Source organism: Alligator mississippiensis, chromosome 6 (genome assembly GCF_030867095.1).
Source record: "Alligator mississippiensis isolate rAllMis1 chromosome 6, rAllMis1, whole genome shotgun sequence".
Classification (NCBI taxonomy): Eukaryota; Metazoa; Chordata; order Crocodylia; family Alligatoridae; genus Alligator; species Alligator mississippiensis.
This window is the reverse complement of record NC_081829.1, coordinates 27032356-27053388: the sequence shown is the minus strand read 5'-3', so window position 1 is coordinate 27053388 and position 21033 is coordinate 27032356. Positions and strand designations below refer to the sequence as shown.

General features: G+C 43.2%; 1 protein-coding gene across 3 annotated transcripts in view; it reads right to left on the bottom strand.

Moving 5' to 3' along the window:
- Positions 1–21033, bottom strand: part of ADK (adenosine kinase) — a 586810-nt gene that overhangs the window by 291796 nt on the left and 273981 nt on the right. For all 3 annotated transcript variants that reach the window (XM_006273786.4, XM_006273787.4, XM_014601449.2), the window contains exons 5-6: positions 15676–15848; positions 4109–4217 (exon numbers count right to left, since the gene is read on the bottom strand). In XM_006273786.4, the coding sequence (XP_006273848.1) occupies positions 4109–4217; positions 15676–15848 (282 nt within the window). The remainder of the gene's footprint in view (positions 1–4108; positions 4218–15675; positions 15849–21033) is intronic.

Below are 21033 nucleotides of genomic sequence, written 5' to 3'. Positions count from 1 at the left end.
GTTGGCCCATAGACTTCTTGAGTCAGGTAGAGGTCATCCACACACGAGAGGAAGCTCTGCGACCGCTCAGATTTTGCTGAGCGATCCTCCCACGAGATGTCCGGGTAATTGAAGTCACCCATGACAACCATGGTCCTGGAGCAAGCTGCCTCAGCCAGTTCCTGGGCAAACTCCTGGTCTAGCTCAGGACTTTGGGTGGGAGGTCTGTAATAGACTCCCACCATTGTGTCCCCTGTGCCGTGTTCCCCACGTATTTTAACCCAGAGGGTCTCCAGCTGTCCACCCTGGTCGCCAATATTGGCTTGCAGGGACGCGTAGCTTTCCTTAACATAGAGAGCTACACCCCCGCCCCTTTTCTCTACACGATCCCTCCTGTACAGGGTATAGCCATCTATCCCTGTGGTCCAGTCATGGGTGGAGTCCCACCAGGTCTCCGTGATCCCTATGACATCGTAATTGTTTGCACTGAGCAGGAGGATGAGCTCCTCCTGTTTATTCCCCAAGCTCCTGGCATTTGTGTACAGGCAGGCAAGTGCCCCCTGGGGGGCTCCTTCCTTGCCCACAGATTTTACCAGGGCTGGGGCTGGGGTGGGCTCCCTTGAGTGCCGTGATCCGCTGGCTTTGCAAGGATTGTTCAGCGGGCCAGCAGTGGCGGTAGTCCCCCCGTCCCCCAGCAGTCTTAGTTTAATAACTGTTAAACTGTTAAGTACTATGTTTCATGAGTAATGCCAAAAAATAAATGAATAGACAGTATCATGCGCGGATAATTTTTTATCTAATATTTACTGCCAATTTGTCTGAGGGCCTTGCAGCTATCCATATGCATATCCAAAGTGGAGACTTTTAGAGATAATGACAGACTAGATAAAGGCTATGCATATATTTAACTATAAGAATAAACACTCAGCCAAGCAAATAAAACAACAAATCACTGATCCCTAATACAGATGGAATAGTTTACACTGGGATGGCCAACCTGTGGCATGTATGCAACAAGAAGCACGCACAGCCATTTTGTTTGGCCTATAGAAGATGTGGGAGGGAGCAGAGAGAACAGCAGCAACTAGAGAAGAGAGAAAAGCAATGGATCAGGCAGGGGAAGACAATCATAGTGGGACTCGGGGAGGGCGTGGGGTTTTGTGGCACACCTACCAAAACGTTGGCCCTTACTGGTTTAGAAAATCGTGAGCAACTTTAACATTAAAACACTTCTAGAAAGTCATGAAAAACACCTTTAGGCTGCTCACAGATGTTATGATCACACAACAGAGATCTGAGGAATTCTGTGTGCAATTGGAATTTAACGGATTTTATGCCAATGGGCACCCCTTGCACAGGGCCATTTAAACCCCATCAGCTGCAGCATGGAGCTTTACATGGTCCTGATCACAGGGAACTGATGAGCTCTCCCACATGAGGACATGAAAGACCTGCGCTGCAAGGCAGGGGATATTTTGGGTCCTGGATTCAGGACCTGACCCAGGGCTTCCATCTTCAGTTGCTTGTTGATATCAGCAGCCTCCAACCTAGGACACATGCCACACATTTAATTTAAAGGTGTGGAACACCCTTGTGGCTGGTTTGCCATTTTAGTCCCCATAAGTTCCCCAAATACGTGGAACATTACAATTTATCATGCAATCACCATATTAATCACATTTTGCAATTCAACAAAAAAGATTAGATTTCCTAATCTTTTGTCTTGAGTAGTGGTGGTGGCAATAATACACTTTGCAGAAGTCACAACAAAGAAATACTGTAATGAGTGAAGGATGCAAAAAACAAAATATTGTTCTACTTTTTCTGTACTAATATTCTTAGGGTCTTTCCTAAAGCCAAATGTTCCCTTAATTTGAGCGCTCTCAAAAATTTCTCAAGCACTTCACAACTATTTATTTTTCCAGTCAAAGTGCACATCTTCAATTTTACCATATTTTCTTATATATAACAAGGTCCCAAATATAACACAAAAATACACAGTATAACACAATATTTTTGGAAGGTCCCAAGAAGGAAAAAAGATCCTATATCTTGGAGCATGGGCAAGTACTTGAGGTCTGGGCCTCCAGGGATGGAGGCTACATGCTGGGGCTGCAGGCTAGGGGCTACTAGCTAGGACTAGGGACCTGGGAACTGGAGGTTGCATGCCCAGGTTGGAGGCTTGAGAGCCAGGGCCATGTGCTGGCCCCAAGCCTGACATGCCAGATCTGGAGGTGTGCACCAGCCCCAAGACTGGATCTAGCCAGTGTGCAGGGTCTGGCCACAGGCCCACTACATGTGCAAGCCTGAAAGAGCATGTTATTAGAAAGGAGGATGTTGTATAGGTCTGGACATTTGTTGGCAATGGAGGATAGAGGGGAAGGGATCCCATAAAAATTAACACTGCCGCCCCCTGCCCCTGCTGCCAAATGTCCAGCCTCCATGGGGAGGCTGTTCCTTGCATATAATGAGCACTCCAATTTTTCCTAGCTGGTTTAGGGGAATAAGGTGGAAGTTATTTGTGAGAAAATGTAGTATTTTCAGTTTGAAAGAAAATTCTCAGCCTCTTGGTCAACAAAAAGAATAAAGCTTGGATGCCTCCTACGGAATATTCCTGACCAAAAAGATTAATCAGCTCCTCAACATGTAGCTGATGCAAACAGACTGAACACAAAAGACAGACTTCAAAACTAAAATTAGGATAGAGTAGACTGGATCTATACAACAAAATCCCTTTGTCACCTTGTATAACTTTTCACATGTTCTATGCAGTATCTCCATTGAGAATATTTTTTCTAAAAAATACATTACAATACTAACTGGTATTTATATGCAAGTATGCTAAGATACAGAAAAACAAAAAAGCTTAGTGTAGAGTAGCTTTGCTAACATTTGTCATTCCTCTTTGCTGAACAATACTCTTAGCCTTTCTGCAATTTTTAGCCTACAGCACTTATCCCCAAGTGTGTCATTCAGAACAGACTACAGTATAATTATTTGGAAATGAAAACACAGTTCATTTTTTAAATATAAATTAAAAATGAGCAGGCTTTTGAAGAAATATGTATTCTTGAAATGTATCTCAAATATGTGGCAGGAGCAGTGGGATGTCTTTCCTTTGTATAACCTTTTCAGTGTAAGTATTTTTTGACAGTTATAAAGGGGCAGTCTTGGCCATACACAAGAATCAATAACAACCATGTAAAGCCTACAGCAGTGCACACTAACAGGCTGTAGGAGACATTAACACTAGCTGAAAGAAATAACTGTATTTTCAATGAACTTGTTCCTCCTGGATAATCAATTTTTTACACTCTTTACCAGCTGTTCCCACATAGCTCAGGTAGCAGAATGGCAGCAGCTGTCATACAGAAACCATATATTATATGCATATTATGTGTTTTTAATCTATCATAGGTGTTGTATACATTTGCTAATTGTAATCAGCCATATCAACATCAGAGCAAAATGAAAACAAATTCACCCTTTGTATTTAGGCAGTATGCAGTCCACACAAATACACTAAGCTTCAATAAATTTCAAATAAACTAATTGCGGATTTAACTCTTGTCACCACTACTCCCCGCACCCCCCCCAAAAAACCCCAACTCTGATCCCAGAAATAGGATTTTATCATTAAATCATAGCTTTCCCCACCCCCGCCCACATTCAAGAGACTTGTCATGATCATTGTTTCTGAAATATTGAGTTATAAGGTGCCATGGTAATTACTATGGAATAAATAGCAATTAAGATTGTTCACACAAATAAGCTCAAACTGTTTGCAGTGAATAATTATGCTAATAGTGTTTTTCTACATAATCTGTGCATCCTTCACAACAATTTGCCAGCAAATGTGAAATGTAAATTTGATGCACTATTACAGAAGCTCTTAAAGTATTTTTGGTTTCTTATGGTTTCCAGCACTCATTTTAAGAAGCATATATCTAAAATGTACTAATATTGCTGTAAACATAAAGATAAACAAATCAAACCACTTTATAGAAGTAGTAGTAATTTCCTTAGCCTTCTTTCACTATGTGCAAAATGTTTTCTACTACAGCTTAAATTTTATAGAGATTGATGTAATACACAAACACTTGACAACTTTAAAATAAGCCAAACTTACTGCTATATAATAAACTTTGGCTTTTTCCACCATTTTCCAGTTCTTGTCCAGATCAAGATGCTTTTCCTTCTTATAACAATTAGCAGCAGCAAGATTAGCAACAAGGGACCTAAAATGTTAAAAGAAAAAGGCATTAAGTACAGACAGTTTCAGCAGTGCTTTTCCTAACATGGTTTCAATTCTTCCACCAGGAACAAGGACTTTTTAAAGTAAATTACATCAGAGTGTAAAACAGAGAACAATAACAGGCAAGTAATATTTTAAAAGTGGCTATTAGATAATGTCTGCCTTTTTAAAAACAACATATTAATTCTCCTGCTTACAGTGTATGACATCATCCAGTTTCCTGCAATTATTTGTCCACATCCTAAAAATCAGTGGTATTAATGGCTTGTAGATGTTTTATGAAGGTGAGAGTTTGTGATAACATTTTTCTTCCACATTTATAGAATTTGAAAGAACTCATAGCAATAAGCTGCCTCTCTAAAATCAACAATTTATACATTTTTTTAGACTGAAACAATAGCTAGATGAAAATATTGCTATAAATAACATTTGTAGCTTAAGATGCTAAAAGGTTACTCACAGTTCTTAATTTTAGGCACAAGCTAATTGTTGGTAATGTCAAGAATACTTGTTGGCTACTGCAATAGTGACACTAAATACATACATAAAGACATACTAGGGCTGTGTGAAATTTCGATGGCCGTTTCGTTTTGTACTTGGACATTTTGATAGTTGAAATACCGAATCCTAAATGAAACACAAGGCTCCGAAACAGCTCTGAAACAAAATGGGCCATCCGAAACCTTTTGGAAAATTTCCAAAATGATTCAGATGTTTCTGAAATGTTTTGGATGAGCTGATACAGAACTGTTTAGAAGGTGGGCTTGCAGGGAAAGATAAACTAAGAGGGAGGGAGAAGGGGTGGGGATGAGACTGTTCTAATATTGACATCTGTAGCTGATCAGTGACAACGATCTGTCCCTGAGGTCCCTTCTAATCCCAGTGCTCTGGGAGAGGGACAGAGAAGCGCCATAAAAAGACTCTTTGTGAACTGCTGTATGCCATTTTGCAGCTGCATCTGTGAATGTCTGGAGCAGCAGCAGAGAGCAACATCTGTAAGCTTGGCTTGCAGCTTGGTAGTGCCGTACTATCAAGTTGTAGCCATTGCCATTAATCGTTTCCTATTTCCCCTTCCCTACCCTGCCCCCCAAATTCTGTTATTTGTTCTTCTTATTCCCCCCCCCCCCAAAAAAAAAAGAAAGAAAAGAAAGCAGTGTTTTGCCTGGAAAGCACTCAATACACGTACATATATTACACACACACTCACCCAGACACACATTTTTTCCAGTACACAAAATATGAAGCATGCTGGAAAGGCAGGTGCCAGGTTCTCTGGCCAGGGCAGAAGAGGGGGCAGAGGGAAAGTTATAAGCCCCTCCACCCCCAAAATTTGACACAGCCTCTTCCCTAGCACTAGCAGGCATGAGGCTTCTGGTGCTAGTGGCAGCAAGGAGGTGGGACCAGTGCCTGCGTCTACACCCCCTCCAATAAAACCAGGCATAATAATCATCCCCGGCACCACCAGAATGACAACCAGCACCAGCATGACAGTCTCCTCCACCCCCATTTCAGTTCCCAACCTGAGCCTTCCAGTGCCAGAGGAGGAGCTGGATATGGAAGTAGGAGACCTGAGAGCCCTAGCAAAAGAAATTCTGGGGACCAAGAAGGAATCTGAGTTTGTGCTCTACTCTTTTCTAAGTTCCCCTAGAGCCAGGTCTCCTACCCTAGGAGGCAGTTCAGAGGAGACTGAGGAAGAGGTTGTGAAGGCAAGCAGCTCAGCTGAGTCCACTCCTCCTGTTGTTGTGCCTCTGCCTGCTGAGGAGGGGTTTCAGGCAGGCTCCACACCTGCATCCAGGAAGTGAGGAGGTAATGTGGTGTGGGATCATGTTAAGGTGGTAGATGATCCCAGGTATGCTATCTGCCTGCACTGCCGATATAAGACCAGTTGGGGCAAAGAGAAGAAACACCATGGGGATCCTGATGCATCTCTGCAGGCACCACCCCCTTGCTCCTCCTCAGCCTGGCACCAATGGGAGTGTGCCCAAAAAGAAGTCCCCCTCTCGCTCCAAAGCCCCCATTCCCCTGAAACAGAGGCACATCACCCTGGAACAGCGAGGGAAAGGTGGACACACAGGGAGGTGCGTTGCAAAGGCAAGTGAGATCACAGAGAACATTGGGGATATACTTGCTCTGGATGGCTATTCCTTCTCCCTACTTGAGCAGCTAGGGTTCAGGCGGCTGATGGTGCTTGTGGCCACATCCTACCAAGTGCCCACACACACCACGTTCAGCAAGATAGTGGTGCCCTCCCTGTATGAGGCATGCAGGGAGTACATGAGGGAGGAGCTGTGCAAGACAGGTCCACAGGTGGCCTTGCACTTCTCCACATCAAGAAAAGTCTTTCATGAAAATGGCTTTTCCATCACATTTTTCAAGCCCTTGGGTCACCAGCTAGTGATAACAGGAGCAGGACTGTGAGCATTGGAAGCTCCTATTCATGAACTGGAATGAAGGTGGCACTTATAAGGTCATTTGGCACTTGGACAAGGCAGGAATGTGATTTGACAGCTATAATTATGCCTGAACAACCCTCTTTAGGGTCCGCTCTGCTTGTCCCATATGGTAGGGGGCTAGAAAAGGTGCCATAAACATAGTCGGCCTTCATAGATTCATAGATGCTAGAGTTGGAAGGGGCCTCAATAGATCATCGAGTCCGACCCCTTGCATAGGCAGGAAAGAGTGCTGGGTTCAGATGACCCCAGCTAGATGCCTATCTAACCTCCTTTTGAAGACCCCCAGGGTAGGAGAGCACCACCTCCCTTGGGAGCCCATTCCAGACCTTGGCCACTCTAACTGTGAAGAAGTTCTTCCTAATGTCTAGTCTAAATCTGCTCTATGCTAGCTTGTGGCCATTATTTCTTGTAACCCCCAGGGGCGCCTTGGTGAATAAAACCTCACCAATTCCCTTCTGTGCCCCCGTGATGAATTTATAGGCAGCCACAAGGTCGCCTCTCAACCTTCTCTTGCGGAGGCTGAAGAGGTCCAGGTGCCCCAGTCTCTCCTCATAAGGCTTGGCCTGCAAGCCCTTAACCATATGAGTGGCCCTTCTCTGGACTCTCTCCAGGTTATCCACATCCCTCTTGAAGTGTGGCGCCCAAAACTGCATGCAGTATTCCAACTGCGGTCTGACCAGTGCCCGATAGAGGGGAAGTGTCACCTCCTTGGATCTGTTCGTCATGCATCTGCTGATGCACGATAAAGTGCCATTAGTTTTTCTGATGGCTTCGTCACACTGCGGACTCATGTTCATCTTGGAGTCCTCTAGGACTCCAAGATCCCTTTCCGCTTCCATGCCACCAAGCAGGTCATTTCCTAGGCAGTAGGTATGCTGGACATTTTTCCTCCCTAGGTGCAGCACTTTGCATTTCTCCTTGTTGAATTGCATTCTGTTGTTTTCTGCCCATTTGTCCAACCTGTCCAGGTCTGCTTGTAGTTGTTCCCTGCCCTCTGGCATGTCCACTTCCCACAGTTTTGTGTCATCCGCAAACTTGGAGAGATTACACTTCACTCCCTCGTCCAAGTCGCTGATGAAAATATTGAATAGTATTGGTCCAAGGACCGAGCCCTGCGGGACCCCACTGCCCACACCCTTCCAGGTCGATACTGACCAATCCACTACGACTCTCTGGGTGCGACCCTCTAGACAATTTGCCACCCACCAGACTGTGTAGTCATCCAAGTCATAGCCTCTTAACTTGTTTACCAGTATGGTGTGGGATACTGTATAGAAGGCCTTCCTGAAGTCTAAGTATACAACATCAACCCCTACTCCTGCATCCAGGCATTTTGTAACCTGGTCATAAAAAGAGACTAGATTAGTCAGGCATGATCTACCTGCTACGAACCCGTGCTGGTTTCCCCTCAGCATAATTTGTCCTGCCGGGCTCTCGCAAATGTGAGCCTTGCTAATTTTTTCGAAGACTTTGCCTAGGATGGAGGTGAGACTGACTGGCCTATAGTTGCCCGGGTCCTCCTTCCTCCCCTTCTTGAAAATGGGGACCACATTGGCCCTTTTCCAGTCCTCTGGGAGCTGGCCCATGCACCACGACTGCTCAAATATTACCGCCAGTGGTTGCGCAATGACGTCGGCCAGTGCCTTCAGTACCCTTGGATGGAGCTCATCCGGGCCTGCCAACTTAAAGGCATCCAGTTCCTCCAAGTGACCCTGCACCATCTCAGGGTCTACGCTTGGTACTCTGGCATCCTGCTGCTGCCTCTCTACAATCCCAGTGACAGCCTTGTCCTGCCCCTCACTTAGGAACACAGAGGCAAAGAACTCATTGAGAAGTTCAGTCTTGTCCCCCCTGTCTGTCACCAATTGCTTCTGCCCATTTAGTAGGGGTCCTATTCCACCCTGGGCCTTCCTTTTACTCCCTATATATCTAAAAAACTATTTTTTGTTATCCTTTACTTGGGATGCCATCCTCAGCTCCATGGTAGCTTTGGCCCATCTAACTGCCTCCCTACACATGTGAGCAGAGGAGGTATACTCCTCTTTAGTAATCTCTCCCCGTTTCCACTTTTTATATGCTTCCCTTTTAGTCTGCAGGCTGCCCTGGATTTCTCTGGTCAGCCAAGGAAGCCTCTTGGCCCCTTTCCCTCTTTTTCCTCGCATTGGGATCGTCTCCCTCTGTGCCCGAACGTTCATTTCCTTAAGGTACAGCCACCCTTCCTGGGCTCCCATCTCTTCAAAACTCCTACTCTGCAGTGCGTCCTTGACTAATCGCCTGAGCTCATTGAAATCAGCTTTCCTAAAGTCTAGCACTTTCACCCTACTAGTTACCTTACCCACTCAACGTCTTATGATGAATTCTATTATTTGGTGATCACTGTCCCCTAGGTGACTACCAATCTGTAGGTCCCCTACCATATCATCCCCCGTTGCCAGTACCAGGTCCAGTAAGGCATTCCCCCTAGTGGACCGTGTACCTCCTGCGTCAGGTGGAGGTCCTGTATGCAGGATAGGAACGTGCATGAACGGTGGGACTTTGCTGTCTATGTCTCCCAGCAGATGTCTGGGTAGTTTAGGTCCCCCATGACTACCGCCTCCTTAGTTTTTATGGTCTCTGAGAGCTGCCTCAGGAGCCCCGAATCTAGTTCTTCCCCTTTGTGTGGGGGTCTGTAGCAGACCCCTACCGCCAAATCCCTTTCTCCTTGCCCCCCACGTAACTTAACCCACAATCCTTCTACTTTCTCCTCCTTTGATTCCGTCTTGATGAGGATCGAAGTATATTGTTCATTGACATTCTTTTTTCCTAACTGGATAACCCTGAGGCATGCAATTATTTCAGGTGGAGGGCTGCTTAATGAGGTCTGGTGTGCTGTTGAGGGCCACATGGGCAGCCCAGCCCCTTGACAAAGTTGCCTTGTCTCCTGGTTGCCATCTTGGGGTTGGAAGTCCCATCGCTAACCCTTGACCTTTGCCACCAGAAGTCCCTCTTTGTGCACCCCCTAGAAACACTCTTTTTGGGAGGGGGGGTTGCCATCCTAGAACCAGAAATAAAACAAATACACTAAAAGTAAAACACCTACCATAATATATTTTAATTTTAGTACAAAAAATATTTTTGTCATGATCTGTGTTTGTATGTTGTATATAGAGGTGATTGCATAACAACTCACAAATAAGTTCTTAGTCTTTTATACTGTGTAGGGGGTATGGCTGGGCAGGTATGGTGGGGGGTGTAAGATGGGGTGTGTGTGTGTGTGGTGCAGTGTGGGGGGAGCGGCTGTGTGGGGCGGGCATAGGGTTCATTTAGGGGTTGTGTGGCATTTGTGGGGTGTGGGTGTGTAGCTCTGGAACATGCTGGTCTCTAGAACACATTGTCCTCTCCTGCAGTCAACGCTGGGAGGGTGTGTGTATGTATGTGTGAGGGAAGGTAGGAGGGGCGTGGGGACCCCCCCATACTCTCCCCATGGAGCAGCAGCAGGTGGAGGCACTAATGCCTGGTTCTGGCCAGCACTGCATGTTGCAGCAAGGATGGAGCCCCCACTGGGCAGTCTCTATTGCCAACGCTTCCCAGCACTCACGCAGGGGAGGGAAGCCCCAGGTGCTAGAGCTGGCTGCCTTCCCCATCCAGTGTCTGGGTCTTCCCTCCTGTGCCGCGCAAGTGCTGGGAGTGCTGGCAATATAGACGGCTTGGCAGGGGCTGCGCTCCTCACTGCGATGTGCAGTGCTGGCCAGAGCCAGGCACCAGTGCCGAGCACAAGCAATCCTCACTGCTGCTGCTGCCTCCACTACCTGCCAGGGCTGTGAGCTGTGGGGGGAGTGTGGAGGGGTGTCCCCACACTCCCCCACCCTCCCTCACATCCACACCCTGCCAAGCCAAGTTCCACACTGCCCCTGCCCCCCTAGGTGCGGGCTCTGCAATGCTGCCAGTCCCAGCCCGAAACTCCGCACTCCCATCCAGCTGCAGCCCTACTCCTGCCCCCCACTTCTCTACCTGCTGCCCAGAGGGAGAGGGACATCAGGGAAGCCTGCAGCAGGAGCTCCGCCCAGTGCTAGCAAGGTATAATAGGGTATGTTGAGGGCGGTGTAGGTGCCTCGCTCCCACCCTCGTAGGCGGAAGGGTTGGCAGGGCACAATTTGTTGGGGGGTGCCACGGCCCAGATTAAAGTACCTGGCAGGCTGAATCTAGCCCGCAGGCTGTATTTTTCCCACCCCTGAGATAACCATATCCAGTGGGATCACCTTTACTGCAATTAAAATCAGTGAAGATACACAATCAGTTTCAAGACCTGGAACATGAGGACCCTCATGGACAATTCCTAATAGTGAACATTCAGAATGCCACACCACAATCATGGCTTGAACTCAGATGATACAACACTGACACTGGTGCACTGAACAGGACCCATTCAGAACGAACTCATAAACCAACTCAATGAGTTCCTTATCGGAATTAACGTGCATTTATATATGTGCTCGGGGAGGCAGGGGGGCGCTTTATTTAGAGCAGCTCCCAGAGTTGCTCTAATTAAAGCACCTGGAGTTTCATGTGTATCAGCATCCCCATGCTGGAAAATTGTGGTGGGGGCTCAAATGAGTTTTAGTTAAAGTGCCCCCCATCACTATTTTTCAGTGCAGGGATGCTGATACATATGACGCTTGCGTCTACTGGAGTGCGGTAATTACCCCACATCAGCAGACTCAATTAATCAAGGTTGCTCCAACACGCTGTACTTACAGCACGTCAGAGCAGCCTTGATGTATGTGTACAGGCACCCAGTGAGCACTTCATGACTTTCCACCTCAAATTGGCAGGTAGTCAATATGCCACTGTGTATGTCCCAAATCTTGATGCAGCCAATAAAACCAAGAAGGAATTCTGTCAACATTGACCAACTCATTTCTGACATTCTGGTAGAAGACAGACTTATTCTGCTTGGTGATTTCAATGCCAGAGTTGGAAGGGACTTGAACTTCTGGAACAGAACCACTGACAAGGTAGCAGTGGGAAAGGTGAACTCCCAAAAGCATCCTCCTCTTTATTAAATGTACAGAACAGACTCATCATCAACAACACCCTGTTCCACCAGAAAAATGGATACAAGACAACATGACAACACCCTCAATCTAAGCTTCGGTACTTGATTGACTATGTCATTGTTCATGCCTGGGATCACAAAGATGTTCACATTACTTGAGCTATGCTAGGAGTTGATGATTGCTGGACCAATCAAGGACTCATCTGCTTAGTTAAGTCACTCAAACTGGTTCCCAAATGATGGCTGCAGCAAAAGCAATGCCGACGGAAGGTCAACATTGAAGGACTCAAGGACCCAATCAAGCGAGACCTCTTCCACCAGTGTCTCATTGAAAAACTGGCAAATTCCAATCAACAACAATGGGAATATGTTGGAAGCAGTTGGGGTGCCTTCAAGTTTGCTGTCATCAGCGCCTGCAAAGAGACACTTGGATTCTCTACCAAGAAACACCAAGACTGGTTTGATAAGAATGACTTGGGTATCCAAGAGTTGATCAATTGCAAGCACTAGGCCTTTCATGCTTGGCAGAATGACACCAACTGCAAGTAAAAGAAATTGAATCACCAACAAGCCAAGGCAAAGGTCTAAAGGAGGACCTGATATATGAAAAACAGATGGTTGGTAGACAAGGCGAAGGAAATTCAACATCTTGCTGACATTCACAATATGCACGATTTCCTTAGTGCCACCAAAAAAATTCCATACAAGGGAAGCAATCAGGAGGCTAACACAAACTCTCTACATCATTCCTTATTCTCAGTCCTCAAAAGACAAACAGAAGCAGATTGCAGAAAGGAAGTAGAGAGGGACTAGTTTTCTCATAATAAATTAAAAAGATCTAACAGACCACAAACTCAAGTTCTCACTTAATATTCTTAAGAAACACCCTTGGGTATTTACTTGTTCTGAAAAGAAAAGCCTTGTACAGCAAGGCAAAAGAGAATTCAGCAGTAACTAATCTGAACTTGCATAAATCTCTCCACCACTAAAAGAAGTAGGACAAGAAATTCTACTCTTCCTGAATAAGAACATGACACTTGAAATATAAGAAGTCCAACTCAACTATTTGCTGATAATGCTGCCCTTACAGCCCATAATGAAGACTTAGTACAAGAACTCATGGATTGCCTCTCAAGAGCTTGCCAGGTATTTGCTCTCACCATCAGCATAAAGAAAACAGTTGTGCAAGGACAGCATGTTCCACAAGATCTGTCAATCACTCTTAATGAAACCAGATAGAGGTAGTCCAAAAGTTCAGCTACCTAGGCTCCACAGTGACCACCAACCTCTCACTGGATGAAGAACTTAATGTTTGCATCAGAAAGGCTGCACATCAAGAGAAAAGTTTAAACAGCTTCCACCTGCTCTGTTTACACCACATACTCAACATCAAATGACAAGATAAAGTTACCAAAGCAGAGGTTTTTCAAAGGGTAAATTTACCAACTCTTGTTACTCAAACAGAGATGACTGTGCTGGCTAGGCCATCTGAGCAGACTGGAAAATGGACATATACCTAAGGACATGCTATACGGAGAACTATCAGAGGGAACAAGAACAACAGGATGTCCCAAGCTTCACTATAAATACACAAGCGAGATATGAAGGCATTTGGAATTGATCCTGACCAATGGGAAACTTTGGAAAGTGATTGGAACAGTGACATCACCGTCTCCACAAGGGCATTAAAGTCCATGACAGGAATTGGTTCCAACAGCTTGAAGAGAAAAGAGTTTGCAGAAAGCAAGCAGCTCCTGAACCACCCAATCATGACACACACACATGCAACCACTGCTACAGATCATGCAAATCTCAGATAGCACTTTTCAGTCAGTCATTTGAGACACTGTAAACCATCTATGCCATAGGCTGCAATATTCATCATCTCTCACAGATGAAAGGATGCCAATTACTCAATAGAAGAACCAGAGAAATTTGAAGACCATCACATACACTCCCCTTATATGAAACCTTGACAAATCCAATTTAAAAAATGTCAAACCTCCTAATGTCAGCAAGTGCTAACCATTCAAAAAATCACCCATCTCAAAAAGTACTATTTCCTCAATAAATTAAAACAGAACTCAAAAGTGTTGTGATGATATGGGAATTCTGTGTATGTACAAGTTATCAGTTCTTGACCTTCTCATAACCCTAAGGAATGTGTTGTCCTGAAGCCTGAACACATTACCTGGTCCACTATTAACATCTCAAGACTTTTTCAATCCCTGAGTAACAGGTATTGACAGCTTCAAAAATCATCGGGTGCCAACAATAATGAACGAAGGAAGAAAGGAGTTGGGGGAGGAAGAAGCATGTTGAAAATTATCTGCTATACATTAACTCTCTTTTTAGCCTCTAATTTTTATGTATTCAATTGCAGCAACACCCAAAATGTTCTAATCAGAATGAGGTGTTATATATTGCAAAGCCAGAGAAAATCATGGTTGTTATCATGAAGAGCTTTGTTCACAGCTCCAATTTTAAGAAAGTATAACCATGTCAAAAAGGTCTGATAAGGAAAACACTGATAATACAAAGATCAAGTAAAACAAGGAATTTAACTGAAACAAAAATCCAATGTACAAATAGAACACATAGCAATCGTTAGTTAAATGTTATGTTTATCAGCAAGAATTAGTTCATTGCCTTGCCTCTCTTGAGTTACAGTTCTCATCTAAACTTTTAAATAACAGTTACAAATATAGAGCTTATCTTTCTGTACAGCAACAAATAAGTTGGCAGCTAATGATTCATTAACTGGCATCCTTAGTATGCTCCTTAGTATGCTAATTTCTTAAATATTTATCTTAATTCTTACATATTAAAAATATATTTCTTAAATATTAATAAAAATATTAAATATGTTTCTTCACTCAATTGTGATGTGACAATCACCCTTAATCTAGCAAACAAATAAATTTTATGGCTAACATTTTCCAAGATTTTTTTGTACATAAATTTTCACATAGAACAAGGCTATCAGCTCCCAAGCTGTCACTTGGCACCGCTCCCCCCATTACTTTGGCTGCTGCAGGGTCTCCAGGCTTCCCCTCCTTCCTCCAGCTTCCACTTCTTTTGCTCACCTCAGGGAAGTGGTGCAGTACAGTCCAAAATGTCGTGGGAGACCACGGCACAATACAGCTGGGGAACCCACAGCTGGGAAGCTGAGATGGTGACCACCTGCATGAGCGGTACATGAGGTTGCGTAGGAGCAACAACGAGCCTATGACTAATACTAACATAGCCCAAGCTACATGTGGTCCCGGCTGCTTAGAAGTTGGACAACTCTGATCTAGAGCAACTGTGAGCTTTAAATCTCAGCAACAAGTGCCAGAAGATTACTGTGCTATCTCATACTCTTTCACTGTAATGCACCTGATATTCTCAAATATGAAAGAACAAAAATAATGGTCTGCCATCCTCAATGCCCTGCTTCCCATATCAGTGTTATTAACTGCTTCTTTATTATAAAATTAGCCAATTGCCTGTCAGGAATCACCAGGGAGGAGGGAAAGGATAGAGTGCCGCCATCTCCCAGGAGTGTGTGTGGGGGGGAGCTTGCCTCGCCATCCCCCCTCCTCCCCCGGCACCCCATGCCACCACTGCCTCCAGGGAGCAGGGCTGGGGGGGAAGGGTATAATGGTAAAGACAGCAGCACAGGCCTCATCCCACATCCCCATCCCCTCCATCATGGTGGCACTCTACCATGCTGCTGCCGCCACTTCCTGTCTGGAACGCTCTTGGACCACTCAAAGTTGTTGTTTCAGTAACTAATCAGAGTGCTCAAAAGGCATTATGGACAGACAGAGAGATAGACAGACTAAACCCTTTATTATATTAGAATTTACAATATATTTAAAGGTCAAATATTCCGAAACAAGATGCCTATTTTATCAGTGCGCATATCCTTAAGAAGCGATAAAGTAACTTGTAGAGATACGGTCTCTGACCTGTTGTCACTAGTGATGCAGGCAGCACAAGTTCCTGTTGGCTCTTCATTCTGCTCATAATAATGAGCATCCACATGCGCTTCCTCAGCCTTCTTCTTAAGTATCTCCCCAAATTTATCCTTTCCAATGCACCCAAAGAAAGTTGCTGCTTTGTAAGGGCTCTGAATCATCCACTGCAGATGGACAAAAAACAAATACAAATAAATTTAGCATCAGATTAGTCACCTCTTTTTTCTCTCTTCTTGTCTGGCCTTATAATGCTATACTTAAGAAAATCTAAGACAAGTCACATGCTACCTATGCCATAGGTTAAAAGAATATTAGGTACATTAACTTAGGAAAGTTCAATAAAAATAAATGTTCACACTGAACTTTCATGTTAAATGTTTAGTAGTTCAAAACTGAAGTAAAAGTCATGAGTGCATCCACTAGAAACTGTATTCAAATAAAATAGGAACAGTGTTCATTGGGCTTGAAATATCATAAGGACCTGCTATGAATATTCACTTGCCTGTGAGACATGAGGAATCAGTGCTTCTATGTTTCCTCAAAATAACCAAGATGGATTTTTTAAAGGACATTTTAAATATACTTCAAAAAATATAAAAAAGAGCAGCCAAAGCAGGAGATAAGGTAAATCTGAATAAAATATATAAAAACATTCCTGAATGTTCACAATATAGATACAAAAACATAAAGAGCATTAAAACTAATCCTTTTTATCTAACATTCAGTCATATGCAAAATAAGAAAATGATCCTATTCACATTGTTAAACCTTATATAAAAAGGTGTCTTTGACTTTACTAAAAGCAATTCTGCAAATTGATTTTTAAAGAGTCTAACTGCATAGTGTTGTTAACTGTTGGGTTATTTCATCAAGCTTCTCTTCTATTAATACCAAAAAAGACAGATACAATAAATCAATTGTAACTCTATCTGTGTTGTGTATCAAAATGGAAAAAATAAAACTGAACACCAAGGTAGAACTGAAAGTGAACTAAAAAATAATAAAAGGCAGGAAGAAACATTAGTAGACACTATCCTGGCAGAGATGAGTCAACCAATTGAAGTCATTATAATTCCCCCTAATTACAGTCAGTAAGCTTATCCACTCAATCTATAGTATGAATTAAAGGCTACATCAATTTACTGCCATGCTAAAACCCTGCTTATAATTGTTTCCTAATCGAGATTTAAATAAACGATAATGTCTCCATTACAAATCAGCATTAGCGGTATCTGTGGGTTGTAGAAAGGTCAAGTAACTGAGTTGCAAATACATGCTTAGTCACATCTCCATTATTTTTTAGATACAGGGGGAAGACATGCTTTAATCACACAGAAGTCTTCATTAATAAGAAAAATGGACAAAACTGATTACATGGTATCTTTTAATGAAACAACATAAGTTATGCTATGTTTCAGGTGAAAAAAGCCATTTTTTCCCCAAATACAACATTTTTCCAATATAGTGACAATATTCTCCCTCTCGTGCACAAAAATATACATTTGACTGGTTATGCTGATCTATTCAGTATCATTCTAAATTAATAGTAAAGGAGGTAACTTAACCTCTGTAGAATAAGGAGCTTCTCCATAACATCTCTTGTGTAAAATCCTTTTTGATTATTTTGCAAGATTAAAAATGCTGTCTATTATGCAAAGGAAAGCAAGGAGCTTGTTTCACTTTTGCTAAGAGCAGACAATTTCTGGTGTCTGCCATTGAAACATAGGTCTTACTCTCACAAATTACAAGAATTTGCAGAGTAAATTACAGACAGCACTTATCAAAGCATCATTTCTATATGAACATTTCCAGTTTCTCAAAAAAGCTCCAGTAGAATTTTAGATATCTAGCATACTTTAGAATATGATGCACCAACTAATTTTTCATTCTTATATACTGCCCGATGGATGTTCAAGCAGCAATGACATTTCATGCATTCTTCCACAGACCTTTGACAAAGAGAATTACTGCTACAATCCCACAATTTTGACTACTGACTAATTTAAGTTCAAGCATGCCATCTGCAATAACTATTTAAGATCACTGGCAGTCTTTTTTTTCAATGTAAGTTATCTATCAGAGACAAAGTTTACTTTCTAGAGTTTTTAAGATGATCCTTTGCATGTTCCTGTTACTTGGCTACACCCACTGAATCAGTTCCTTCCCCCTGAACCTCAGAACCACCTCAAACAACAGGATTCTAATGAAGAGTGAAAAGCCAGCAGACAGCATTAATGTGAAGAAGTAACTAGCCTTAGCTTCTTTGAATTACCTTCACATATTCCCTCATGAAGAGTTTACCACCTCCAAATTATAGTGAGCCGAGAAGTGCTAACTGAATAAAGATTACCATATTGCTTTTGTTTTATCTCAGGATCTTGATCCAAATTAGAATTCTCAATCTCAGTAGATGTTTGTTGCTTTACAAATTTCAACTATCAAAATGTGTGGCATTTTACTAGGGGCAAGACAACATCAGCAAAACTTCAACATGTGAACACTGCCAAATTACAACATTTTTCCAGTGTAGATCCTGCTGGGTGCTGGTAAATGATGCCATTTCCTTTATGTTTATCCCTACAGGAGATGAACACCTAGGGTGAGAGTCTAGTCACTTTTGAACTATGCAGGTAGAAAAATTTAAGTTTTCTTCATATCTAATTATTTAAAGAATATTCCTTTGATGGGAATGTGGTATTTGAAAGAACACTGGCAGATGAATTGCCTACTTCTTATAACAACCTGTTAACATGAAGGATCACAGAGTTGCAAGGGACCTCAAGTGTCCACTTATCCCAAGCTTCTGTCTGCATGCTATTCCTAAATCATCCCTGTCAATGCTTATTCAGCCTCCTCTTGAAATCTTCCAATGGAGGAGATACTATAACTTCCATGGGCAGCCTATTCCATAGCCTTATTGTTTTAACAGTATGGAAGTTGCTGCTGAGATCCAATCTAAATCAGCTTTGCTGCAATTTAAAACTTTTGCTTCATGTCTGGCCCTCTGTGGCAAGGGAGAACAGTCAGTCATTCTCACTCTTCTCTATGCCAGCCTTTCAAATATTTTGAAAACTATTACCATGTCACCTCCTTAATCTCCTTTTCTCCAAGCTAGGCATACCTAGCTCTCAACTTTTCCTCACGGAGCTTGCCTTACAAGCCTCTTTTTCACACACACCTCTGGGCCCTCCCTAGCATCTTCATAGCCTTCTTAAACTATGAAGCCCAGAACCACAGAAAATACTAAGGCCTATGAAGTGTTGAATAGAGTGGTACTATCACTTCCTGTGCCTTACATCTAATACTCCAGTTGACACAGCCCAAAATTACGATACATTTTGCAAATATGACATTTTGGGAAGGAATTTAGGATAAGGAAAAAGTGATCACTTTGTTTTGACCAGTCTCACTTATATTATGGAAATAAAAGATGTTTTCATGGATAAATTAAAAAAAAAAAAAAGAGCAATTGTCCATTGGTTCCAATAACCCTAGGAGGGCCACTCTTGTCCAAAATTGGTGTTTGGTCCTTCACTGATGGGAATATATTCACAAATTACATGATTTTGAGTGACTAAAATACTTGATGGTGATTAACTGAAATGGAAATTAAATTAATTATTAGAGGAGAGACTGGTTGCTCTGAAGCTCTCTCTACATATTACATTTATACCACAATTAATGTGTTAATTGCAGAATAAATGGCAAAGGTTCGGTATGAGCACCCAGTTTAAGGCACCATTAAATGACAAATCATCCAGAAAAATGTTCCATAAAATAATGTAGGACATTTTTATGGATGATTTGTATGATGCCTTAAATTAAACGCAAACCATGTCCATGCACTGGGGCTCCCCAGAGCAAATGCCTGGCAATCCAACAATCAGCTGAATCAGTCCTGACTGTGCTGCTCTGCAACCAGGCTACTGACTATATTGTTGGCACTGGTCTGGGGCATCCCTGGTTTTAAATAGGCCAGAGGCTACCCTAAGACCAATTCTGACAATCAGCTGCTTGTTGGCACTGGCCTTCAGAGCAATCCTAGTTTTCCTATTGGGTAGCCAAAGGGCTTTCCTTGCTGGGACTTTAAACTCCATGCTTGGCAGCCCCACCAGATCCAGTACTCCAGCCCTGGACCCAGGACTGTTTGAGTTGGGGCCAACAATCAGCTGATTTGTTGCCCCATGTGTGGACGTACAGGTATCCTGCTTTCAATTTGCTGGTGCAGGGGAAGCCTGAGATTATGATGTTCCCCCTACACTGGCAAATACTAATGGCGTGAATGGGATCTGATCTCTGATCCCAAAATTGCACCTCCTCTTTTTTAACCTAGGAAGCTCCTAACAAACTGGGAGGTTATTGAACAATGTTTTATGCTTCCAGGTCTCTCTGACTGACCACCACAGAGTTGTATACATTCTTGGGTACTATAAACAGACAAAAGTTGTCTAAATTGGAAACATGCTACTGAGGTGGAGTTATAAATGACTCCAGCACAAAAAGCCACAGAGGTGATTGAAGTCTATCACTCTGAGGTGGGGGAAAACATACAAAGCAACCAACAATCCAACCAACCAACCAACAACATGGAATGACAACTTCTCTTTTACTAGTTCTATACATCTGTGTATTTTAAGGAATCTGTTCTCCCTCAGATATATCCTCCCTTTGACTGATACAAAATTTCCTAAGCAAAGGTGATTTCATTAGTTGGGGTGATGTAACTGGGGAGGGGAAGAAGGGTGATGCAAACTGGTGCTACTGTGAAAGAGGGAGACGAGGTTAAGGATGGGGAGCAGGGAGAAACAACAGCTGCATGGACACAGCTCCCAGCTCTTCTGCCCCAGCAAAACTACCCTCTGGCTACAAGCTGAGCCATGGGAAAAAGAAGTGGGGGTGGAGACAAGTGACAGTGGTGCAGGCACAGCTCCTTGCTGCTCAGTCCCTGCACTGGGACAGGTGCAGGCAAAACCCTACAGTTCTGTGGGTCATAACCAGTGACTCTGTAGGCCAGATCTGGCTCATGGGTTGGATATTGCTGACCCCCTAAGTTTGCTCATTTATTGCTTGGCAGCTATGTGACATCTGGTAACTATTGTACCTACCCATACCTTTTTTGTATCTTTATGTAAAAAACATTTGCAATAAGACTCAACATACAGTACTGGGATCTTAACAAATAGGAAAGATACTGCAAGTTTTGTGTCACCCCATAATCTGACAGATTTTTATATAATGCTGCTCAGACTGTTCTTTGATGGTCATTATGAAGATAAAAAAAGCATCCAAAACAACTCCCCCCAAAAACCTAGGTTTGTCTGCCTTTCTAAGGGCAAGTTTTAAAAATAG